The sequence below is a fragment of the Gopherus flavomarginatus genome, chromosome 1, assembly GCF_025201925.1.
Source record: "Gopherus flavomarginatus isolate rGopFla2 chromosome 1, rGopFla2.mat.asm, whole genome shotgun sequence".
Taxonomy (NCBI): domain Eukaryota; kingdom Metazoa; phylum Chordata; order Testudines; family Testudinidae; genus Gopherus; species Gopherus flavomarginatus.
In genome coordinates this window covers 346,116,484-346,141,556 of record NC_066617.1, presented here as the reverse complement: position 1 = coordinate 346,141,556, position 25,073 = coordinate 346,116,484, and the positions used below count along the sequence as shown (strand labels likewise).

The 25,073-nt window shown below is 40.7% G+C and overlaps 1 protein-coding gene across 5 annotated transcripts in view; it reads left to right on the top strand.

The window, feature by feature from the left end:
• Positions 1-25,073, top strand: part of DEUP1 (deuterosome assembly protein 1) — an 84,273-nt gene that overhangs the window by 31,417 nt on the left and 27,783 nt on the right. For 4 of the 5 annotated variants that reach the window (XM_050941231.1, XM_050941220.1, XM_050941240.1 and 1 more), the window contains 6 exons: positions 6,073-6,285; positions 12,097-12,242; positions 12,887-12,992; positions 14,742-14,939; positions 15,641-15,727; positions 19,067-19,266. In XM_050941231.1, the coding sequence (XP_050797188.1) occupies positions 6,073-6,285; positions 12,097-12,242; positions 12,887-12,992; positions 14,742-14,939; positions 15,641-15,727; positions 19,067-19,266 (950 nt within the window). Of the gene's footprint in view, positions 1-6,072; positions 6,286-12,096; positions 12,243-12,886; positions 12,993-14,741; positions 14,940-15,640; positions 15,728-19,066; positions 19,267-19,771; positions 19,836-25,073 lie in introns of those variants that run through there. The other variant, XM_050941259.1, reaches the window with a different exon arrangement.

Sequence of the window (25,073 nt, the reverse complement as noted above, 5' to 3'; positions counted from 1 at the left end):
AAGGTAATATCTTTTGTTGGACTAATTTCTGTTAGTCAAAAAGGTCCTACATATGCCTATCACAACATGCAGTATATCTCATCCAGTGCACTAAGAGCCCTAATAACAATTATGTGGGTGAAATGAGACTATGCTCTCAAATTAACTCACACAGAAAAATGATAAAATACTAAAGCACCATATTGCCCCGGGAGAACACTATTCAGAAAACAGTCACTCCATATCTGACCTCTCAGTCCTCATCCTCAAAGGAATCCTCATCACTTTAAAAAGATGAGCCTGGGAGTTTAAATTTATAACTTTGTTAGACACTAAAAATCATGGATTCAATAAAGATACTGGATATATGGCTCATTACAACAATCTATAACCCACTAACCTCCTTTGTTCAATGACTGCAGAGATCTTAACTGCCCACTTCACATTGAATGGTCTCTTACATGTTAACTCTTTATGCGAAACAATCTATTCCACCTTGTATTTAGCTGTGACCCTCTGAGTAACTTTCCCAGACCTAAAGAAGGGTTCTGTGTAAGCTCAAAAGCTTGTCTCTATCACCAGCAGAGGTTGGTTCAATAGAAGCTATTACCTCACTCATCTTGTCTTTCTAAAACACTGCTAAATTTGCTGTGACTCTAAAGAATTCCTATGCACAAATTTTTGTAAATATAAGAGAATCCTCTCTGAAACAACTAATACTTTATACTTGGAGTAGTTTTTATTTAAGTTTTTCTTGTATATTGTGAATACATACCAAGTGAGTATTACAAATATTTGGAATAGATAAATATGGAAAAATAACGTATACTCAGTTTTGCTTTAAAAAAGCATGATGCATATGGGGTCTTGCTCAGGTTCTTGTCTAGGTGGCATCTGTTCTATGCTATTTATTAATATACAGTTCATTAGGATGATCTGTACTGCAAGAAAACTTGCAAAGTAAGTAGTGCAAACTATTAGTGTTCATTCAATAACTGTCTAAATTGATCCCCATTCATGAGAACAGTGCGGCCCCAGAATTCAAGGTCAAAAATCTTCTAGGAAGTAATGTTTGATGTGTCCACTCATCCTTCTCTCCTTGCGCTGATTTCTGGGATTATAACAGTTGAAGTGGCTTGAATCACTTTCCACTCCTCTTGACCACCAAAGGTTCAGCAAGTTGTCCTCTGTGCTCTCCTCATTGGCTTTGGGGGTTACTGTTTTGTTTATATAGTTACTTGGTCAGTCAATTTTTAATTTTTTAATCTTTAATCCTAGCACAAAGGGTAGATTTTTTTGGATCTTGATAGATTATACAACTATACAAGCCTTCTTGCCTAAAGAAGGTTCCATGCCATCCAGGAGATAGGCTCCAGGCTATCAGTCTTGCGGAGAAGCCTGGCTGGGGCCAAGATCTGGGGTGGACTGTTCCCTCTCAGGGCCTCCCTGAGAGAAGGGAATAGTTTATATTTCTTTGCATTTATTTTGAACTTTGGGTACCTTGGGAGGGGTGGAACTGCTGTCTGACCTAACTGGAGGGCTAAATCACCTGGAAGTTATTGGTAGCTGGATAGATCAGCTGAAGGCCGTGTGAGAAACAGAGGCTTAATCACTGCTGCACCAGTCCATCCCATAAGAAGGCATGCTGGCATTGAATATGGCCACAGGCAGATAGGTGTCTGAATACTTTTGTTGATCTAGCACTTCGTGTAATATGAGGCTAAAACCTCGGGTCAGTTTACCTCATCTTAGACGGGTGTTGAGCCATCAAAAGGTATCAGAACACACAAAATAGGATGTAAGACAATCTATAGCATGCCTTTTCATTGCCTCCATCAATTAAATATGCTACTTGTAGCTCTGTACACTTTTTTATGCAGCATTACTCTTTCAAGTGAGCTTTAGACCTGATGCCCAATTTGAAGGAGCAGTCCTGCAATAATTTTTCAGCTAATTCAGGTCCATCTTCTGGATAATTACTGCTGCTTACGTATCAGAGGGGTAGCCATGTTAGTCTGGATCTGTAAAAGCAGCAAAGAGTCTTGTGGCACCTTATAGACTAACAGAGGTTTTGGAGCATGAGCTTTCGTGGGTGAATACCCACTTCGTCGGATGCATGTAGTGGAAATTTCCAGGGGCAGGTATATATAAGCAAGCAAGAAGCAGGCTAGAGATAACGAGGTTAGTTCAATCAGGGAGGATGAGGCCCTCTTCTAGCAGCTGAGGTGTGAAAACCAAGAGAGGAGAAACTGGTTTTGTAGTTGGCAGTCTTTGTTAAATCCATCCGACAAAGTGGGTATTCATCCACGAAAGCTCATGCTCCAAAATGTCTGTTAGTCTATAAGGTGCCACAAGACCCTTTGCTGCTTTTACAGATCCAGACTAACACGGCTACTCCTCTGATACTTGACACCATGCAAGGCACTACATTTAGCCGTATGGAGTGGAAATCCATCAACCTCATGAAGAAACTTGCACAAATAGAGACAGATATCATCTTCTTTTCCAAATGCAAACGGATGGACATCATACCGGATGGACTAAAGGTAAAAAATCCACTGCTATCTACATACTACACAGACCACAGTGAGAGACTATGCCATACTCTAACAAAGAAACTGAGGAACCACCTGATCAGCATCCTATACAGCAAACAGGAAAACATCAAAAAAGAGCTCTCCAACCGCGACACTCTCATAAATAACCAAACTACCATACAAACGGACTTCACTAAAATAAGACAGGAGATCTACATTACTCACTTCACCTCTCTACAAAGGAAAAAGGACTGTAAGCTGTCTAAACTCCTACCTGCCACATGGGGCCACAACCATGGTACCCCTAACCCACCCAGCAATATCGTCAATCTATCCAACCACACACTCAGCCCAGAAGAAAAGTCTGTCCTATCTCGGGGACTCTCTTTCTGCCCTGCCACCCCCACTAACATGATACAGTTCTGCGGCGATCTGGAAGCCTACTTTCACCGTCTCCAACTCAAAGAATACTTTCAGGATAACACTGAACAGCCCACTGATTACAAAGTTACCCTCCCACCAACAGCACAAGAAGAAGAACTCCACATGGACTCCTCCTGAGGATCGAAATGACAGTCTGGACCTATACATAGAATGCTTCCGCAGACGTGCACAGGCAGAAATTATGGAAAAACAACATCGCTCGCCTCATAACCTAAGTCGTGCAGAATGCAATGCCATCCACAGCCTCAGAAACCACCCTGACATTATAATCAAAGAGGCTGATAAAGGAATTGCTGTTGTCACCGTGAACAGGTCTGACTACCAAAAGGAGGCCACCAGACAACTCTCCAATACCAGATTCTACAGGCCATTTCCCTCAGATCCCACTGAGGAATACACTAAGAAACTGCACCATCTACTCAGGACATTCCCTACACTAACACCGGAACAAATCAACATACCCTTAGAGCCCCGACCAGGGTTATTCTTTCTAGTACCCAAGATCCACAGCCTGGAAATCCTGGATGCCCTATCATCTCGGGCATTGGCACTCTCACTGAAGGACTGTCTGGATATGTGGACTCTCTACTCAGACCCTATGCCGCCAGCACTCCCAGCTATCTCTGTGATACCACTGATTTCCTGAGGAAACTACAATGCATTGGTCACCTCCCAGAAAACACCATCCTAGCCACCATGGATGTAGAGGCTCTCTACACAAACATCCCACACACTGATGGAATACAAGCTGTCAGGAACACTATCCCTGATGTTGCCACAGCACAACTGGTTGCTGAGCTCTGTGCCTTTATCCTCACACACAACTATTTCAAATTTGATGACAATATATATCTCCAGATCAGTGGCACCGCTATGGGTACCCGCATGGCCCCACAATATGCCAGCATTTTTATGGCTGACCTGGAACAAGGCTTCCTAAGCTCTCGTCCACTCACGCCCCTTCTCTACCTATGCTACATTGATGACATCTTCATCATCTGGACCCATGGAAAGGAGACTCTAGAAAAATTCCACCATTATTTCAAGAGCTTCCACCCCACCATCAACCTCAGCCTGGACCAATCTACACGGGAGGTCCACTTCCTAGACACCACGGTGCAAATAAGTGATGGTCACATTAACACCACCCTGTAACGAAAACCTGCCGACCTCTATGCCTACCTTCATGCCTCCAGCTTCCATCCTGGGCACACCACACGATCCATAGTCTACAGCCAAACACTGAGGTACAACCGTATCTGCTCTAACCCCTCAGACAGAGACCAACACCTACAAAATCTCCATCAAGCATTCTCAAAACTACAATACCCACACGAGGAAATAAGGAAACAGATCAACAGAGCCAGACGTGTACCCAGAAGCCTCCTACTGCAAGACAAACCCAAGAAAGAAACCATCAGGTCTCCACTGGCCATCACATACAGTCCCCAGCTAAAACCCCTCCAACGCATCATCAGGGATCTACAACCCATTCTGGACAATGATCCCACACTTTCACAGGCCTTGGGTGGCAGGCCAGTCCTCGCCCACGGACAACCTGACAACCTGAAGCATATTCTAACCAGTAACTGCACACTGCACCACAGTAACTCTAACTTAGAAACCAATCCATGCAACAAACCTCGATGCTAACTCTGCCCACATAGCTACACCAGCGACACCATCACAGGACCTAACCAGATCAGCCACACCATCACCGGTTCATTCACCTGCACGTCCACCAATGTAATATACGCCATCATATGCCAGCAATGCCCCTCTGCTATGTACATCGGCCAAACTGGACAGTCTGTACAGAAAAGGATAAATGGACACAAATCAGATATTAGGAATGGCAATATACAAAAACCTGTAGGAGAACACTTCAACCTCCCTGGCCACACAATAGCAGATTTTAAGGTGGCCATCCTGCAGCAAAAAAACTTCAGGACCAGACTTCAAAGAGAAACTGCTGAGCTGCAAATTTGACACCATCAGCTCAGGATTAAACAAAGACTGTGAATGGCTTGCCAACTACAAAACCAGTTTCTCCTCTCTTGGTTTTCACACCTCGGCTGCTAGAATAGGGCCTCATCCTCCCTGATTGAACTTACCTCGTTATCTCTAGCCTGCTCCTTGCTTGCTTATATATACCTGCCCCTGGAAATTTTCACTACATGCATCCGATGAAGTGGGTATTCACCCATGAAAGCTCATGCTCCAAAACGTCTGTTAGTCTATAAGGTGCCACAAGACTCTTTGCTGCTTTTACTGCTGTTTGTTAATCTTCCAGGGGTGGGGATCCACGTGGTCAGTTCTTGAAACAGTGAAAGTGGTTACCATAGTAACTGATTTTCCAAGGTGACTGTGGATCCATAAACACTGCCCACCTTCCCCAACTTTCAGTTCAAGGATTCCCTAATTAGCAAAAGGGACTACAGGATGGTTGGAGGTCAATCCCATCATACTCTCAGCTCAGATCCCTGTGTAATAGTACTTTCTAGAAGATTCTGAAGGTACAATTATTCCGCAGTTGAGTGGATCCATGTGGGCAATCATCTCAGAGAAGCACAGTTACTATGTAACTAACTGGGTTTTTTATATATGGATTGTGTGGTGTTAGCTTAAAAGTGAAGGGTAAATTTCTGCCTTCAAATGCACATACACATCTCTTATTGAAGTCAATGTATTGGAGGGCAAAATTGCCCTCAGTTAATTATTTTTCTGTAGCTCTGTGGTCCAAATATATCATTACATTCACATTAGTATTTACTCACATTATTGTCTATATCTTTCCCTTCTAGGGAAATAAGCAGAAGAAGGGAAAACTCTTTGAGAAATTCTGCAAACTTAACTTTTCAGAGTTTCAACCACATTCTTCCACTGAGGGCAAGGGATTTGAGGCCCAATAAAGACAAGAGTGAAACGTCCCTTGTATTTTGGAGAAGCAGCAAGGAAATCCTCCAGTGGGCACAAGCCTCTCTGTGGTGCACTCTCCAACTCCCATTGTAGTTAATGAAAAGACCACTACTGATTTTATTGGTAGTGGACTGGACTAAAGGGACAAAATATAGTTTTTGAATTTCACTGAAATTATTTTCTTGTTCTATAGAAACAGACACAGAATTATCAGTTCCAAATAAGCAATAAGAACCAGAAACAGGAAGATGCAGCTACTTCCAGCCAATCCAAAATTGAGAGAGATGAGTTCATTATTGAAAAATTAAAGTCAACTGTGAATGAAATAGCAATAAACAGGAATAAGTTACAAGAGGAAAATCTAAAGCTACAACAAGAATTAACAGTGTACCAAACACAGTGCCAGGTAATGACTAGTAACGGTATTTCTTCTTTATAAGTACAATGGAATAAAGCTAAAGGAATTAATGTAGAAGCATTAATTATTGAGGAATACATTTTCAAAATTCCTTTGGAACACTTGTATGGAGGATGATTATGTAAAGTACATTCATTCTTTACAAGACCATAATGTGCTTCCAGATGTGCCATCTTTTGAATGACACAGAAGAGAAAACAAAAATGTTTTTTGATACGCAGTACTGTCTTTTATTTTATTGTTGTCTATGTTGTATACCTCACACTTTACACCTCAGACTTCACCAAAGAAACCCAGCTTCAATTTACTGTATCTTGTGTATCAATGGCTTTCATGAATGTTGTTTGTCCGGCTTACGTGGAATAGTACACAAGATGCTATGAAATTGTATCTAAGTATCTAGAAAAAATGTATGGTAATATATTTTGTTATAGGCAGAGCTGGTAGCGCAACCTGGTATTAGGGTTGCCCACCATCCTTGAAGCCTGCCGAAGTTGCAGAAGCCTGTCCCCTGGTTTTGTGGGATTCAGTGCTGTCCAGAATCTCTGCAGTGCTATATACTGCAGCCCCATCTGCAATATACCCTGCTTTCCCTCAGCTTGCCTTCCATGCCAGAACTTGGGAGGGTGTCCTCAGAAGGCAGTCTTACTGGTATCTTTTTTAGTTCTTCTTTGACTAGGGTCTCTATGAGTGCTCCAGTTCGGTGTGATTTTCGGTAGCAGTGCCAGCTATGTAGGGCTGCGTGGGCAAACTGCCTTCAGTTCCTTCTTAATCACCTAGGCCTCAGACAGAGTATTTAGCATGCCCACGTTAGAACTGGTCAAGCTTGCCTCTGGTTTTCAGTTAGTTATAGTGTTTTGTTTAATTTAATGTAGTATTTAGTATTTATTTTCTTTATTCTTGAGAGTTTTTACTTATTTCCCTTGATCGTCCTCTCACCCTCTCCTCCTGGGACGTCTCCCTCCATTTGAGGAGATATGCCAGGATCATTGGGACTCAAGCATGTGTGACATTTATGCAAATTATTTGCAAATATCTAATTAAATCATTTGCATGTATGCAAATGATTTGTATATACACATACATTTCTGGTTAACATCTAAGCAGCACAGAACTTGGTAACTGTGGCAGGAGGGTGGGTGCCTGAAAGGTTATTGGAGCTGCCTTGGTGGGGAGGTAAGCTGTGGCAGGTGGATTTGTGGGAAGGTCTGGAGACTGTATGGGAGGAGGTGGCTGAGAGATGCTGCGCCATATCTGAGGTTTATGGGGCTGTTTGAACAGAAGATGGGGTAACTGTGGTATTGTAAGGGAGGCTGGATGAAGCTGTGTTTGTAGGAGTACCCAAGAGGGAGAAGATGGGGTAAAGTCATTGCATGAGGGAAGATGGGTAATAGCTTAGGGAAGATATGTTTGTGGGGGTGTCCAGGAAGATAGTAGGGGAGGTGTCTGAGAGGAAGAAGGAAACAGCTGGAGAGGGCATCTTGGGAAAGTTGGGATGAGCCGAGTGGGGTGGTGAAGGATTGGGTTAGAGCTGGGTCCTATTGGGAATGAGGGAGAGAGGAAGCATGGATGAGGGGGACTGGCTGGTTACTATGGTGGGTTGCCTGGGGCTTGTATTGGGCCCTCCTCACCTTCTGTCCTTCCCACAATTAATTGCCTGCTCCTTCTGGCTGTTTTTTCCCCCACTGGGATCCATCAGAGGAGCAGTGAGCCAGAGGACAATTGGCTGCCTGCTCAGGAGGAGCCACAGCAGCCAAGAAAGAGATCTGATGGGATCATTGTGGATAGTTCTCTAAAAACATCCATTCAGTGTGCAATGGCAGGCAAAAAAGGTAACAGAATGTTAGGAACAATTAGGAAAGGGATAGATAATATGACAGTAAATATCATAATGCCACTATATAAATCCATGGTATGCTCACATCTTGAATACTGCATGTAATTCTGGTTCCCCATCTCAAAAAAAGATATATTAAAATTGGAGAAGGAACAGAGAAGAGCAATAAACATGAGTAAGGGTTTGGGACAGCTTCCATATGAGAAAAAATTAAAAAGACTGGCATTAAGTGGGCATATAATAGAGGTCTATAAAATCATGAATGGTGTGGAGAAAGTGAATGAGGAAGTCTTATTTGTACACCTTCACAAAACACAAGAACTAGGGGTCCCTCAATGAAATCAATAGGTAGCAGATTTAAAATAAACAAAAGGAAGTACTTCTTCACACAATGCACAAGCAACTCGTGGAACTAATTGCCAGGGATGTTGTGAAGGCCAAGAGTATAACTGGGTTCAAAAAAGGATTAGATAAGTTAATGAGGATAGGTCCATCAAAGGCTATTAGTCAAGATGGTCAGGGATGCAACCCCATGCTCTAGGTGTCCCTAAGACTCTGACTGTCAGATTTTGGGACTGGATGACAGGGGATGGATCACTTGATAATTGCCCTGTTCTGTTCATTCTCTTTGAAGCATCTGGCATTGGCCACTATTCGAAGACAGGATACTGGGCTGGATGGACCATTGATCTGACCCAGCATGCCTAGTCTTATGTTCTTTAGCAACCATAAGCCATGATTAAAGGTCATTCCTCAAGCTTGTTGAACTCAGTCTGGGCTGTGGTCTGGAAATATTTGAGGTGTGGCCTCTATGTGTGTGTGACACTTGGCAGGTCTGCATAGTTCAGGTGATGGCAGTGAATTCACTAGTGGTAATGAATTTACATGACAACTCAGTCACACACATCTAACAAAGAAGCTGAATAGGTACAGAGAAGAGTTGAGTAGAGTTGGTTGGAAATTTTGGAAAATACTAATTTGTCAAAACTGAAACTTTTTGCAGGTAAGTGTTGGTTTTGACTAATTATTTGAGTAAGAAGAGTTAAGAAAAAAAAGTTTTGAAATTGTCCAAATTTTTCTTTTGATATTTTCAGCACAAAAAAATCCAGTTTTCCAGTTTGAAATGTCTTTTTGATTTGAAATTTAAGCTAATTAGAATAAAAACATTTTGAAATTATCAAAACAAAATGGTCTAGTTAAGGCACATAGTGGACAAATGAAGCAGTTTGTGAGAAAAACTGCTGGCTTGCTGAAGATTTAGGCATAGCTGCATTCTGGGTTCTTTGAATTATAAACCTTGCTACTGCTTTTATTATTTAATGTCCATTCCTGCTCAATTCCAAAGCAAGACTTATGCGATTATAAATATAGTAATAAGAATTTCCTGGGTTTGTGTCCACTCACTATCACCTCACAAGGAGCTGTCTGATTCCCGGAATCCAAATCTTTCCTGCCTCTTTGGAAGCCAAACTAGAAGGTCTTGCAGAATTTCTGGTATTTATAGTAAATGCTGACAATACATCTATACATTTAAAATCAATTCTTAAAAGAATCAAACTCTAAGGTAGCCATGAGTAAGTCCTTGTAGCTTCTATTAAGAGTTTATTAAATTTAATTTTTACTTGGAAATGCTCAGAGATGCACTTTGGTGTTTAACTAAAGCTTTTAACCCTTTAAACAAAGGGCCAGCCCAGTGGTGGAGTTGTAGCACATTTCTCTGAAATGCTAGAGATCCTGTACGCAATTAAAGCTTGGTCCACCCCATCTCAAGCCAACAAAGGCTGTGACAATTTAGTCAGTATGCCCAACTCCCGCAGGAGAGAGGAAGTGCTTCACATCACTCTTCAGCAACCCTTTCAGGCAAAGAAAACCACAGTCCTCTTTGGGTTGGAAGAAAAGTCACTCTAATCTGAGCCCCCCCCGCCTTCTGGGGGAATAAACCCTTTGAAGGAACTCTCTTGCAATAGCTGTTCTGGATTCACTCTTCTGAGATGTGAATTTCCATGGTCATTTTTGAAGGTTAACAAGCTTTCTTTTCATTTTTAAATGTATTGAAATAAAACGAAGAAGTAATGAAAAACACTAACATTTTTTTAGCATACTATTTTAAAGGCAAAGTCTACCACCATTGGAACATCCTTGTTTCTTTTATCCACTTTGTTTTTTTTGCCATTGCTCAAAAGTTATGTTTTCAAATTATATGCTCATATTTTGGTATAATTGTGCTGGTTATAAGGAGGGCTTATACACAGATATTATTTCAAGCATAATACCGTTGCCCTTTTTGACCCAAGCAGCTAGTTGAGTTTGGGCGCTGAGGGTGTTCCAGTTGGGAGTAGAAATTGGTGTTAGGTATTTCCTTGATGCAGTTTTGTGTATTTACAAAGAATGTACAAAGTCCTGTGATCTCTGAATGCAGAAGGAATCAAATAGCAATAAACAGATTATTTTGCTTACAGCACCAAGAGCACTCTTATCAGCCTGCACTCTCTGTCCCAAAAGTCTCTCCCCAGGTTTCTTCCAGGATCAGTCATCATGCTCCTTTAGGCTGTCTTTTTCTTGTCTGTTCTCAGCTTTTTAGTGTAATCACACACACACACATGCTTGCTCACTTCTGGGCAGATTCGCACACTCCTTTTGCCTTAAGTGGGGCTTCTGCTTACAGTTAGGGTGAGTTCACACTTATCAGTCTCAATCCCATAACAAGCTTTCACCAAGCTCATTGCAATGTGATGTTTACATGTCAGTTGTTTGTCACATTTTTAATTCCAAGAAATGAAAGGTGAAGTAGGATCAGCACTAGAGAAGTCCAAGGGCAAAGCTCAATAGTGATGGTTTGAAAGCGTGTATAGTTGATGCTATAAATAAACTGTCATCTCTGACTAGATGCAGATAGCTCTGGAGATGAATGAGTGCATGTTTTAGCTAGATAGATTCTACTTCAAAGTGGCCTATGCATGTTCCCACATGTGAAATCTAGTTGCATACACTGCAAGCTTCTGGAAGCTTTTAGAGAGTGTCTATTGGAGCCATTCACCTCCACCTAATCTCCTTATTCAGGATTCCAAGGATATAAAATGTTAGACTTCAATGTTAGAAAAATATAAAATACCACTAAATGGTGCCACTGAATCCTGCATCATAGAATGTGATCTAGAACAGTAGTTCCCAACCATGGGTCTCTGGTCCTCTGGGGGGCAACAAACAGGTTTCAGGGGGTCCACCAAAATAAACTGGGCTTCAGCCTTGGGTAGTGGGGCTCAGGGAGGGAGTGCCACCTCCTCCCCCAGTGTCACCTCATTGGGCCACCCAGCCTGCAGGTCAGCACCAACAACAAGTTTCACGCTAAGTAAAAAAAAAAAAAATTCAGTTTTTTATTTTTGTACGTATAGTCTCCTTTTCTTTTTATATTATATATGTGTATGTGTGTGTTTAGCTCTATAATTATCAATTTAATACAGCTTTTAATATACTGGATATGCAGAAAAATAGTTGTTATGGCACAGGTGGGTCATGAAGTTTTTATAGCATGTGTCGGGGGGGGTTTCAGAAAGAAAAAGGTTGAGAACTCATGGTCTAGATAGAACACACTGAAGCAAACTGAAACTGTTTTGGAAAACTTAAATAAAATGAGAAGTTACCATAACGCTGTAGAAGGTTTCCTATGAATATGTCAGAGACAAATGCATCTTAGCAATGCATGACCTAAAGAACTTTAAGTATCTTATTTTTGAATGACGTTTCTGGAGAGAGAGAGAGAGATTGACTGTTGAAAACCTTAAAAAAGCAGTGCCTACTCCAACATAGGAACTGGCCTCAGAATAAAAAAGATTTTTCAAATAAAAATTGCTTCTTACATTCATATTAAATATGTAATATAAAGTATATGTCAGAATATTTATGCTACAAGACCACAGAATTTAAAGCCGCTATTGAGTCATTTGAATCATTTATTTATTTAGAACGTGGAGGCAGGACTTTCAGAGATGAGAAATGAGCTGCAGTCACATGATGCCCTCTGGAGAGGGATGGAAGTGGAATTCCAGCAGTTGCGTAAAGAATTATTGAAATATGGAGAATGTAAAAACATCCAAGAAAATCAAATGAAGTATGTATTTGAAAGATATCATTTACTTTGTAAAGAATTTGTGAGCTAAATAACCTTTTTCTTCCCTTTGGTATATATTTAAAAGATACTGTAGATTAGAAAATAAAATTCATGTTTGAATTAATATTTTAGTAATTTTATCTTATAAGATCGTAATCAATAGCTACGCACTCAGTTAAACGGTTTTCATGATGCCTAATTGTTTAGGCTTTATATGCTTATTTGATTAAAGGAACACCTTTCCTTTGATCTAGGCACTCTAACACAGTTTTTAAAAATGCATTGATTAAAGAACAAGACTCTCTAACACACCCCACCCCCTGACAACAATTTGTATGATTTTTACAGCTAGGCTAGTAAATGTGTGTTTTGCTGTAGCCACATGGCATTACATGACATGTGGATTCACAAGTGATTTCAGGATTTTTACAGCAGACAGGTGGTCCATGGATCTACCAAGCTCCACCTTGGTTTAGGTGACCAAATCTCCTGCCTTTTCTGTAAGAGGGCAGCCCTTCCCTGATTGAATGGTGAGGCAAAAAACTGTGGCTCATGGCACTGTCTGCCCACTTCATGGGTTTTTCTCATGCAGGGAACAATTTGACCCTCAATGATTATTATTATTAATACTTTTTTATTTAAAGGCTTCAATCAGCCTATGCACAATGTATTCAGGAACTGGAAAACAAAAAAGCGGAGCTATTACATTTGGAACAACACCAGGAAAGTCAGCAAAAAGAGCTAAACAAGGTATTTCACATTTGTAAATATTTTGAAATCTTAGTTGTAGTAGAGTTTTTTGGGTTTTTTTTTAAGTATTAAGGCAAAATCATGACCTTGCTTATACGAATGCACTAAAGTGCATAAGAGAATAGCTGCATTTTCACAGGTAAGAAGGAAGTTTATGTGCGTACTGTGTTCCCAGAAGAAATAGAACAGCTGTACACTCAACACCACTGTGCACAGGGCAAACACCAGAACTGGGTGAAACGTGCAAATAGAGGCAGAGACCCATGTCAAAGGGGCACAGTCATGGAAATAACTCCTACACAGACCATTTGGTCTGAAACATAAGCTGCACTGGCTGAACAGCTGGAGCAAGTTACCATGGGCACTTTGGAATACAATGCACATAACACAGCGCAGTGCAGGGCTTCTTTGGTTGAACTGCGTGCCATACTGCTCATACAGGACCCTGGTGAGGTCAGTATAGTAGTGGCATGAGGTGACATATGGCTTGGCGGGTCTCTATACCAAATGTGGCTGTGTTACTCTCTCTGGTGTGTAGGGGTGCCCAGCCCGTTCTTCTCACATACAGCTTATACCATTGACCAGGGATGTGAGCAGCAGCATCTGCAATTGGGAGCAGACTATGTGGTTGCTGAAGCAGATTTATAGTGACTTTGACATGAGATCATGATATATCCCTTAGATGTTTATATCTAAATTTAATTGTTCTAAAATGTTTATTGTTTTTAATAAATGAAAATATCAACTATTGATCATGTGCATTATTATGGGATACTAATTAAAACAAATTCAGATGTAGTTTGGCTGATTTTTGTTCTTGCTTCTAAGTAATATGAAAATCTTCTGATGTTGCAATATTTGTTGCATTATTTGTTACTGGCAGAAGGATTATGAGACCCACAATCTCTTTATAGACACTCTGGAGTATCAGACAGGGGAAGGTTTTGCAGAAAATATTACCTTAAATGTTATGTATTATAGCAGCAGTAGCTGTCATAAAGTGATTTTGGTGGCAATTTTTTATTCTGTAATAGGTAATACCAATAAGAGCTCTGTTTCATAATACTGTATAAGCTCTTTATTTCTGTGATTATTTCTCATAAAGAGCTTCTTTGGATTCATTTTGAGTGAAGTGAGTGCTTTTAAGACAGCCTAAATTAATTTAGAGGTAAGGTAAATACATCTTAGTAAGTAATACCTTTCAGTAGATTTAACATAAGAACATAAGAATGGCCATACTGGGTCAGACCAAAGGTCCATCCAACCCAGTATCCTGTCTACTGACAGTGGCCAATTCCAGGTGGGAGTGAACCTAACAGGTAATGATCAAGTGATCTCTCTCCTGCAGTCCATCACCACCCTCTCACAAACAGAGGCTGGGGACACCAGAGATACTTTTTGTCTTAAGGTATTATTTTTAAAATTAATATTTTTACAAACCCTATGATTATTGTTTTTGTTTTGTTGTTGTTGTTGTGAATTTAAATATTGCTACCACCTTTAACACCAAATAAATAGACAAGTGATCTAAAGAATAAATTATGGATTGTGAAAAGATGCTGAATAAAGAAAAAAGTTAATTGCATTGAATCATAAAGACATTTTATTTTAAAATGGCCTTAAAATCACTGATACAGTTAGAAGAGTTGGTGTACTGGAATAGGAGAGGAAAAAATCACTAGTAGGTAATAAGTGATGCAATCTTATATACTGCATAAACATTGTCTTTTGGGAACACATTTGCTACAGATAAGGGACCATCTTTATCACGAGGAGCAGTCCCATAGCTCTGAGCAGGAAAGAATGAGGACAGAAATCTCTGACCTGACAGAAGAGCTTCATCAGAAGGAGATCACTATAGCAACTATCATGGAGAAAGCTACTCTTCTGGAAAGAAAGTTAAAAATGGAGTTAGAGATAAAAGAAAAATTGTTAGCAAAACAACAGGTATGCAAGCAAGCAAAAAAAAAAAACAACTTGTGCTTTTGTTTTCATTGGCCTGCTATTATATTTAAGCTTTATGAAATAATACTAAAATAGAGCCAAAATGGTGCCCGAACAATAAAGGACAGAAACATCAATTGTGCAACACCTAATTTTAACATACAGTCCATTTTGGTCATCAGTACTGTAGTTACATTTAAGCACATAGAAGATCTTGAAAAATTGGTTTTATTATATCTGCTGGTTTTATTATACCTACTGTATCATTAAAATTGTTCATTAGATTAGCCAGAAACTTTGTCTAATTTTGACCACTCTTTTTAACCTATTGATTAAAGAATGTTTATGAAATTTTTTGGAGATGTGTGTCAGTTGTAAAGCTCGATTGTTAATCTTGCAGTATTGTAAAGCATTGTAAACTTCAGTTTTAAAAACAGATAAGCTCCATCCTTACTCACATATTTGAAAACATCTGGGTAGCAGAAACACAACTTACCCAAACCCTTGAAATTTAAGAGGTGCTAATTTTCTGCTTATGTAGAGAAATTAATGCTGCTTATTTCAAGAAAAACTTTCACTATATTAGTGTCATGATTCTTTATGAATGTTTTGAGTAAAGTATAAAATTAAATGTATACAGAACTATACTGAATATTTTGTAGCTAATATTGTTAAGTTCAACTAAGAATTTAATTTTTCCTCAGATGTCAGAGATGAAGTATGAAGCTATCAGATCGGAAAACACACATTTGAAGAAGATGATAGAAAATTTGCAGTCTAGAAGATACATGGTAATTTTTGTGCTATGAAATATACAAATCAGTTATTTGTTTGTTGTTGTAATGATCTTGGGGTTCATTAAATAACAAATCAGTGAATGAGAAAAGGAATAAAACTTTAATAAAAGAAACTGGAGAGCTTTTGCACACAGCCATGCAGTGTTCCCAACCTTGGCCTCTAGGGAAAATCTCCAAATTCCTACACTAATTACATTGTCTTTTATGAGGGAATGTAGACGTGTGGACTTACCCCTGCAGCGCCTCCTGCTGGTTGTCCTTGGGAATTAGCTCTTTTCCAGCCAGGAGCGCCCGCTGCAGGCCGGTGATCCGCCTGTCCTCTTGGCCCCCCATGTCCCTCCTTGGACCCCGGTACCCTTTCAACTGAGGTGCTGCCCCCTGGCAGTATCCCACCAATCTGGGTCTCCTCAACCTACTATCCCCACTTTGCCTCAGTTTTGGCTACTGCCCAGTCTCCATCTAGCCCCTATGCTCTGGGCAGACTGCAGTATCAGCCACTCATCATAGGCAAAGGGGTTTGGACCTGCTGCCTTTGCCTACCCCTGGGTTGCCCCAGTACCTCTTGGCCTTATGCTCGGCGGCAGCCTGGGCTTTCCAGGCAGGAGCTCCCCAGCTCCTCTGCTTTTCCCCAGCCCTGCTCCACTCAGGTACCCTGTGTCTAACTCCCTGCAGCCAGGCCCTTCTCCCTCTACAGGCAGAGGAAGATTGCCTAGGCCCCTGGCTCACAGCCTTTTATAGGGGCCAGCTGGGCCTGATTGGGGCATGGCCACAGCAGAGCCTACTTTTCCCAATCAGCCCAGGCTTCTTGCCCCAGCCACAGCCCTCTCCTGGGCTGTTTCAAGCCCCGCAGGGCAGGAGCAGGTAATCACTCTGCTACAAAGAACATCTTCAAATCACAATCTTTCATAAATATTGTGACAGTTTGCCCCTTTTTGGTTTCCCCTGTTGTGCTGAGATACCATTGAGCCTGCCTGTTATGCAACCTGGGTACCCTTTGTACCTGTCTTGCTGAGCCAAGCTAGTAAGCTTCCTCCAGCACACGGGGTTATGTTATAAAAAAGAAATAAGTATATTAACTACAAAAGGTGAATTTTAAGTGAATATATGAGATAACAGACAGAACAAAGCAGATTACTGAGCAAATAAACCAAAGTACGCAAGTTAAGCTCAATATACTTAAGAAACAGGTTACAAAATGTAATTTCTTACCCTAAATATTATTTTAGGCAGGTTGCAAAGATTCTGTGGTTCAGGGATCCAGTTATATTTCCTTTCAGACTGGACCCCTGTCTCAGACTGGACTCTCCCCCTGCCTCCCCTTCAGGTGGCTTTAGCAGTCTTTCTTCTTGGACAGACAGACCACGGAGAGGAGTCCCGTTTGCCTTCCTCCCCACTCTTAAATAGGATTTACATAAGGCAGGAATCCTTTGTTTCCCAAACTTGACTCCCCTTCCCTTCCAGTGGAAAGTTACAAGAAGTCCCTAGTAATATTTAGGATCAGGTAACAAGACCGACTGACCTAGTAGTGTCACAGTTACCTCCCGAACAGCTCCCAGGAGAGAGAGGGATTAGTATCTTCATGATTTTGTTGTTCCTTCCTGATGGCTCATCAAATTTGATGAACTGTCATCTGGCGGGTATCTTCCCAATATACACCCAGTTGTAATTGTTACGTAGTTCCATGTTCCTAACTTTACATACAGAAATGATACATGCATACAAATTGGATAATCACATTCAGTAAATTATAACCTTTCCAATGATATCTTACAACAGGGGTAGGCAACCTATGGCACGCAAACTGATTTTCAGTGGCACACTGCCCAGGTTCTGGCCACCGGTCTGGGGGGCTCTGCATTTTAATTTAATTTTAAATGAAGCTTCTTAAATATTTTAAAAACCTTATTTACTTTACATACAACAATAGTTTACTTGTATATTATAGACTTATAGAAAGAAACCCTCTAAAACGTTAAAATATATTACTGGCACGCGAAACCTTAAATTAGAGTGAATAAATGAAGACTCGGCACAGCACATCTGAAAGGTTGCCGACTTCTGTCTTACAAGATCCATCTTGCATAAAGTACATCTCCATTATGTCATATCTATAACATTTCCAAAAATTCTAAGGCATTCTATTTCAGGTTAATAGAGAAGCTTCCCAACCATTATAAATATAAATCTGTAGGTGCCTATATTGTTTCCATTGACACATTTATTTTAAACATTTTCAGTGAAATCTATAGACCATTTTCCCCTTTAAGAACCAGATGAATTTATTCATTAGTAGAAAAAAAAACATTATTTGCAACTTTAATTACTAAAATTATGACCCAAAAAAGCTGCTTATTTTGAAGTATTTTCTTCATGGATTTTCATTGGGGTTATATAAGAGCCCAATTCTTTGATGTACTAAGCACCTCCAGTAGAATTCAGAGCTTCCTCATTGTCTGTGGAAGTTAATGGGGGTTGAAGATGCTCAGAACTTTGAAGAAGATGCTCAGCATTTTGAGGATTTTAGCCTTTAACTCGTAAGCCCTTTTGCACCTTTCCAATTCTTCTAACCCCAAAAATCTAACAAGACCTTCTTTTTTGTACTAGTTGTAATTTTGGTTGAATCAATTAACTTTTGGACCTGCAAACTAAATCATTTTACAGTAGCTTTTATGATGAGAGTCTTGCAAAGTCACCTCTGAGGGTAGTGTTGGAATTGGATTTCAATCTCTAAACTCAGTTACCATTTTTTTTTCTATTGCATCTTTTTGAACTCCAGGGAAGCCTGTTTATTTATAAACAAATGTCTAAGAAGATTTCTCCAGGTTTTTTATCAGTAGTCTGACATGTCTTTCTGGATATTTTGCCTTTGACACCAATGTATTGCTACTATATATAGTGTTTAAACAAATAGTTTGATAATGCCTTTGTGTATTTTTTCTTATTATTCTTTAGTGGAAATATTACTTGAGGAAGAAATATAGTTAAATCAACTGCAAGCTTTGGCAGCTAAGGATTACTTTCATGACTTAGTTTTTCAAGGAGAGTAATTCAAATAACCGAACAATTTTACCACTCTGCTGCCTTGAATGCATTGTTTGTGGAAAAATTCTAATTTAATTTCATTGTGTTTCAAAGGCTATTATTCCCATTTATGTAGTTCTTTTTTTCTAGAGGCACTTCTACTGGTGTGTCATTTACTATGAATGCTGTGTGATTACATATGGTAACTAAGTATTTAGCAAACAGTGTTGCCTTGTGTTTCATTTTAAAAATATTAATTCTAGTTACAGTGAAAAAATGATGATTTAATGATGATTTTATTTTCTTCCACAGACTATAGATTTATCTAGCACAGAACATGAGAGTTACACAGCTTCCATTCATGAACTTGAGTGTGAGAATGAAAGGTTACGGAATAATCTTGGTAAATTGCAGAGTGATTCGGAAACATCAATATTGGCTGCTCTGGATAGATATGGAGAAACAAAGCAAACTAAGCAAAACCAATTAGAAATGCAAGAAAAGGAAGAGAGGTAAAATTTAAGTTGCAAAGATACATTAATTTTTCCATAAGTGTTTTATAAGACTTTTGAAAGAGTCAAATCCTGAAGTCCTTACTCCGTTTTTGTTCATTTAAAACTCCCACTACCTCAATAGACATTTAGTTCAATTAGTAAGCAAGTAAGGCTGCACAATTTGGCCAGAATTTAAATTATTAAAACATCTGTTTATTATTTATAGATTATTTTTCTGCTGTTTCTTCTCAAATAGTAAAAATTTTGAAGATAAAGTACATTGGCACCTGATATTGGAGACCCATGGAAGCCAGTGGGAATCTGCAAGTGTTTAATATTGCAGAATTGTACCCAATGGATATAAACCTTGGTTTCTGAGTTGCAGGCAATATTACAATATAACATCAGAAATCTGGTATAATAAATTTAGCAATAAATCAGGACTATAATTATAATTTTAGGGTTGAGATCTGCTCTTATACAAAAAAATCTCAGTTTTGTTTGTTCACTGCTTATGGTGCAGGAACTCCAGTGTGTGCTAAGGTGCCTAACTGAAGAGAACAGAGGCAATTTTCAAGACAATTTAGGACTATATCTAATTTTCATATACATTTATATGAATTTTATTATCAAAATATACACAACCATAATTTGTGTGGTACTTCAATCTTCCTTGATAATATCCTAATAGAAATATTTTTGTTTGTTCTGAGCGATAAAAATTGGCAGTTTTTCAGCTTTGTCTTCACTCTGCAGTCACAGAGATAAGTTACTCAGGAACACATTTTTATGACTCCAGGGGATACATTTGAATCTCTGACACTAACCTGTGCATCTTATGTTATTCAAATATGAAGGGAAATTATGGTTTCATTTACTTATTCAGATTTATATACACACTAAAAAAGAGCAAATATCTATTTTTTATGGGCACCAGAACATAACTGAAATGTATATCTATCTATCAAAATACTGAAACATATCTAAAGTACAGCAGTACCATTCAGTATGGCCCACCACCAGCAAATCAAGGAATTCAAAAGCTTAAATCTCCCTTCAACAATTCCCCCCTCTGACATCTCCTCTCCTAATTTTGAATTCCTGTGAAAAGATGAGCTTTTCAGACTACCCTGATCATCATCAAGTTCAGGCTACTTTGGGCCAACACCTTTCATCCCAAACTGTTTTCCTAACAAAAAAACAAAAATATACATGTAGTGGTGGAGTGGACATTTACCTTTCACCCCCTTATGGCCAGGGATTGCTTTACAAGAACCCTCTCCCTATTAACCCCCTCTTGCCAGCCTGTTTAAGTACTACTCACGGTCTTAGTTGTGGCTTACAGCACCCCTTTCTGGGCCTGATTTAATATCAAATAAAGTTCACACAATCCTCACAGTCCTTAATCACAATGAGTCCCACACATAATGTCCATAACCGTAATTTAACAGTACATACTTAGCTCTGGTTCTTGAGCCACACCCAAAGCTCTTCCTCTGTTCCACCCAAAGCCAATAATCCTGTCTGGCTGGAGCTCACTGTTTTGGCCCTGGCTTCCCTCTGCATCAGTGTCTCCCTTCATCTGAGACAAAATGCAATCTATATATTGCCCTCCTCCAGAGAGCTCCTCTTGATTGGCTGGAAGCAGGGCTGGTGCAAGGATGTTTTGCGCCCTAGGTGAAACTTCCACCTTGCGCCCTCCCCCTCCATGCCCCCGCCCTGAGAGTCCCCCCTTGAAAGTCCCCCTCCACCCTGAGGTGCCCCCTCCGCAGCAGCTCCCCCCTGTCTTGAGGCATCCCCCTTACGGCAGCTCCCCACCCTCTGCCCGGAGGCACTCGCCCCACCCCAGCTCACCTCTGCTCCGCGCACGAGCACCCCAAGCACGCTATCGGTGCTTCACTTCTCCTGCCTCCCAGGCTTGCGGCACCTAAGCTGATTGGCGCTGCAAGCCTGGGTGGTGGGAGAAGTGAAGCAGCTCACCCCTGCCCCGCCTCCTCCCCGAGCACACCGTGGCTGCTTCACTTCTCCCACCTCCCAGGCTTGCGGCACTAATCAGCTTAGGTGCTGCAAGCCTGGGAGGCAGTAGCAGTAAAGCAGCCAGGGTGCACTCGGGGAGGAGGCGGGGCAGGGGTGAGCTGGGGCGGGGAGTTCCCCTGCGTGCTGGCCCTGCCCTTACTTGCTGCAGGCAGCCCTCCCTGCGCTCCCCTGCTCCAGCTCCCTCCGCCTAAATGCCGGCGGCAACTGGGGCAGCCAAAGATCCGGCCGCCGCGCTCGCTGCTGAAGAAAATAGCGCCCCCCAAATGCCAGTGCCCTAGGCGACTGCCTAGGTCGCCTAAATGGTTGCACTGGCCCTGGCTGGAAGAGAGGAGAGACCTGTTCATCATACAGAGCTCTTGATCCTAGGCCCTTAAAGGAACTGTGTTCAAGGGTTTTTCCCACCTCATGCAACTCCTAGTTCTGCAGGACCACTTCCTCTGTTCTACTATCATTTTCTGGGCCCATTTTCCATTCCAACACCTGACACTAGGTCTTCTGGCCCCCGTATTCTTAAAGGGCTAGTATGCCCCGTTATAATAAAGGAATCACCATTAAAATAAAATGTGGCCGTCATTAGGGTGACAGGGTGGCAGCCAAAGGGCAGCTACCACATAGTATTTTGCACAACAGTGAACGTAGTTGAAAATGCACTAAGGGAAAATCTTTTCTCTTAGAGAGTACCATGGGATTATTATTACTTATTATTTGTGTAACGCTTCTGTTGGGTGCCATCGACAGCACCAAGGGCTCTGTTCCATATCTAGGGGTTTCTCTTAACATTACAAAACCAAATTGTCTTGGGCCTCCATTCAGAAATTTGGGAAAACTAAACACCACCCCGGGTGCCTCTAAGAGGCAATGTTTCCCCACTTGCAAGCACTGAGTCTGTGGATAAGAAAAGAAAACTTTATTAAGAGCGGAGGGATACACAGCATTAACTTGGGAAAGCACCACCACAACAACTGAGAAGTAAGTAAACAATAAGTAAAGTAATTAATTAACTAAAGCACCCTCCTCACAGGATCTTGAGCAGCAGTTCTTTGCCTCAGTTTCCCACCTTGTGATGTGAAAGTCCAATGGATAAATAACCCTTAAACACAGCATTTCCTTTTTCCCTCCACTGGACCCCACTGATGGTTTGTTGTCTGAGGTTAGTGAAGTGCTGCATTCCAGGGGTGAATTCAGGTGGGACAACCTCCCAGCCCACCGTTGAGGGCTGGTAGAGTGATGATACTGACTCTGCTCACCGGTGTTGCTGCCACCTCTGTCACTACTTGCAGTCATTGCCTTCTATTGCTTCTTGCCAGCATTGCAGTCACTGGCACTGTTCGCCACTGTCACTCCACTAGTCCATTTGTAATTTCAGCTTTTAGTGATTTCACAGGGTAGTAGGCAACCTCACTGGGACTGCCTCCTAAGCATTATATTTTGTCACAATACTGTCCACACCACGAGGTCTAAGGCTCAGGGCCTACCCCAGCTTATCAGAAATCTCAGCTCTAGCAGTCACATAGAAGAAACAAAGACTCACAACTGAGTCTGATCAGCTCTGTCTAAACAATAGAGAGGGAAGGTCAAATGGTTTAGTACCCTTTAAACAAGTCCACACAACCAGATAAAAACTCCTGTCCACAGCCATCTCTTTCACTTGGATTTGGCATCACTACTACTCACTTAACGAGTGAATTTAGGGTGATCCTTCTCAGTTAAGGCATATTAAATATAGTTCTACTGCTCTTTACTCATACAATAAGGATAATGACATTACATTACCCCTGCATCCAAGACTAAAGTTAATTTTAACCCAGACCAGCCAAAACTGATCACTTGGCAGAGCAGGCTGGTCTGCTGATCACCTAGGCAAAGTAGGTGTGTCCTTGAAAATAAGGTGTGCACCTGAAGTCTTTCTCCCCAGTTCATCAATTAATGGCAGGGGAGAGCTCATTCAGACAACTATGTTTAAATTGTGATAGCACCTAGGAGCCCCAGTCATGACTATGCCCCCTTGTGTTAGGCACTGTACAAACACAGAACAAAAATATGGTCCTTGCCCCAAAGAGTTTACAATCTAAAGATCTTTAATGACAGACAGACCAGACAAGAGCACAGTTTTTAAGGATTCAGCAGAAAAACACACAAATTAAACTCTATAAAACTTGGTTTATGCTTATCAGATGGTTTAAGAACTGTATTTATATTCCTTGAATTTTAATCTTAGTGGGTTTAGTTTTTTCTAAATACGGGAAAGTTGTGGCTTTCAGTCTCTGGAATGCTGTGATATTGGAGCACTTCGTGTGTTTTAGAAGGAAGCATGATAACTATGGTGGTCCTAATGCCTCTGGGGGCATTGGAGGAGCCTGCTGAGGAAAGAGGTGGTCTCCTCTGCCTATATTTTTATATTGACATCAATGAGACTACTCACATATTTACAGTTAAGCAAATGCTTAAATGCTTTGCTGGATTCAGGCCAGAGTATATAATGCCATGTGGGATCATAATGAGGAAGTATATTCTTTGTGCAGGTAATGATGTACTTTGTTGAATCTATTATCATAATTTGTAAGAGGAGTCTTTTTATGTCTTTTAAATAGTAACAGTTGAATGTAACAGTTGAATTACACAGTTTGTATACTTCTAGCAAGCCACACAGACTAAATAGATGAGGTGCTTTTTCCCCACCAAAAAGCAGCATTTAGCATAAACTGAGATTAACACCAGACAGCTACTTGTAACCCAAAGAACCAAGTAGAAAGAAACAATCAATTACCAGCCCAACCATTGCTGATTTTGTTAGGAGAGTCAAAATCCTACTCACTCTATACAAACAGTCCAATGTCTACACAATCATAAACTCTTACCGGGGAAGTTAAGTGTCTGTAAGTTGCAAAGTTCATTAATTGATTAAATCCTCATATCCATATTATTTTACTATCTTTTCACTTCTCCGTAACTTTTCTCGGGATGAAGTAACAGCATAGTCTGAAAATACAATATTTTTGAGTCTGTATGTGACTCATCTCTGCCAAATGGAAACTATCGTGTTGTTTCCGTGTTCTGTAAAGGGCTGTTTGTATTGGTAGCCTTTTCTTCAATCATGTGGCTCAAATCACAACAGCAAGATCTGAAGCTTGTCTTAGTCTTATCTTAGTTTACTGTTAGTATCAGTATTGTTTTTGGTATTTTTATTAAAAACTGTATTGATAGTCATAAATATTGCATTTTGTAACGGGCCCAGCTACATCCTTGTCCCGTGCAGAAATCGCACAGACTCCACTAGGTGTGCTCTTAGTGACACTTTATTTCTATTTCTCTTCACCAGTATCACCACAGACCCCGTGCTCCCACCTATTTACAGTGTTTGCTGAGTTTTATGCTCACTGAGTAGCATCTGCAAGGAACAGAGATCTTCCTAGTCTGGGACCACTACATTGCCAGGCTCAGCTAGCCCTGTTTCTCCCACCCACCCCTTCTTGCACTTCCTTCCTATGCCTCTTTAGGGCCAGTTGAATGTTTACCCCACCCAGCCCATCACCCTGATTAGATAATTACTCCCATTCAGCTTCTCCTGGGACACTAATTAGCCTCCAAGTGATCAGAGTATAGGCTCACCTACTTACTCCCTGGAAAAAGACATTCTTAGTATGCTTTATGATTCATATGTCAATGTACATTACTGTACCAAATAGCTTGCAGTATTGTGCAGGATCTGGATATAAAATATTAAAATAATCTATAGCTCTCCAACTGCAAAACACCCATACTTATTAGTCAAATGAAGGTCATGTTAA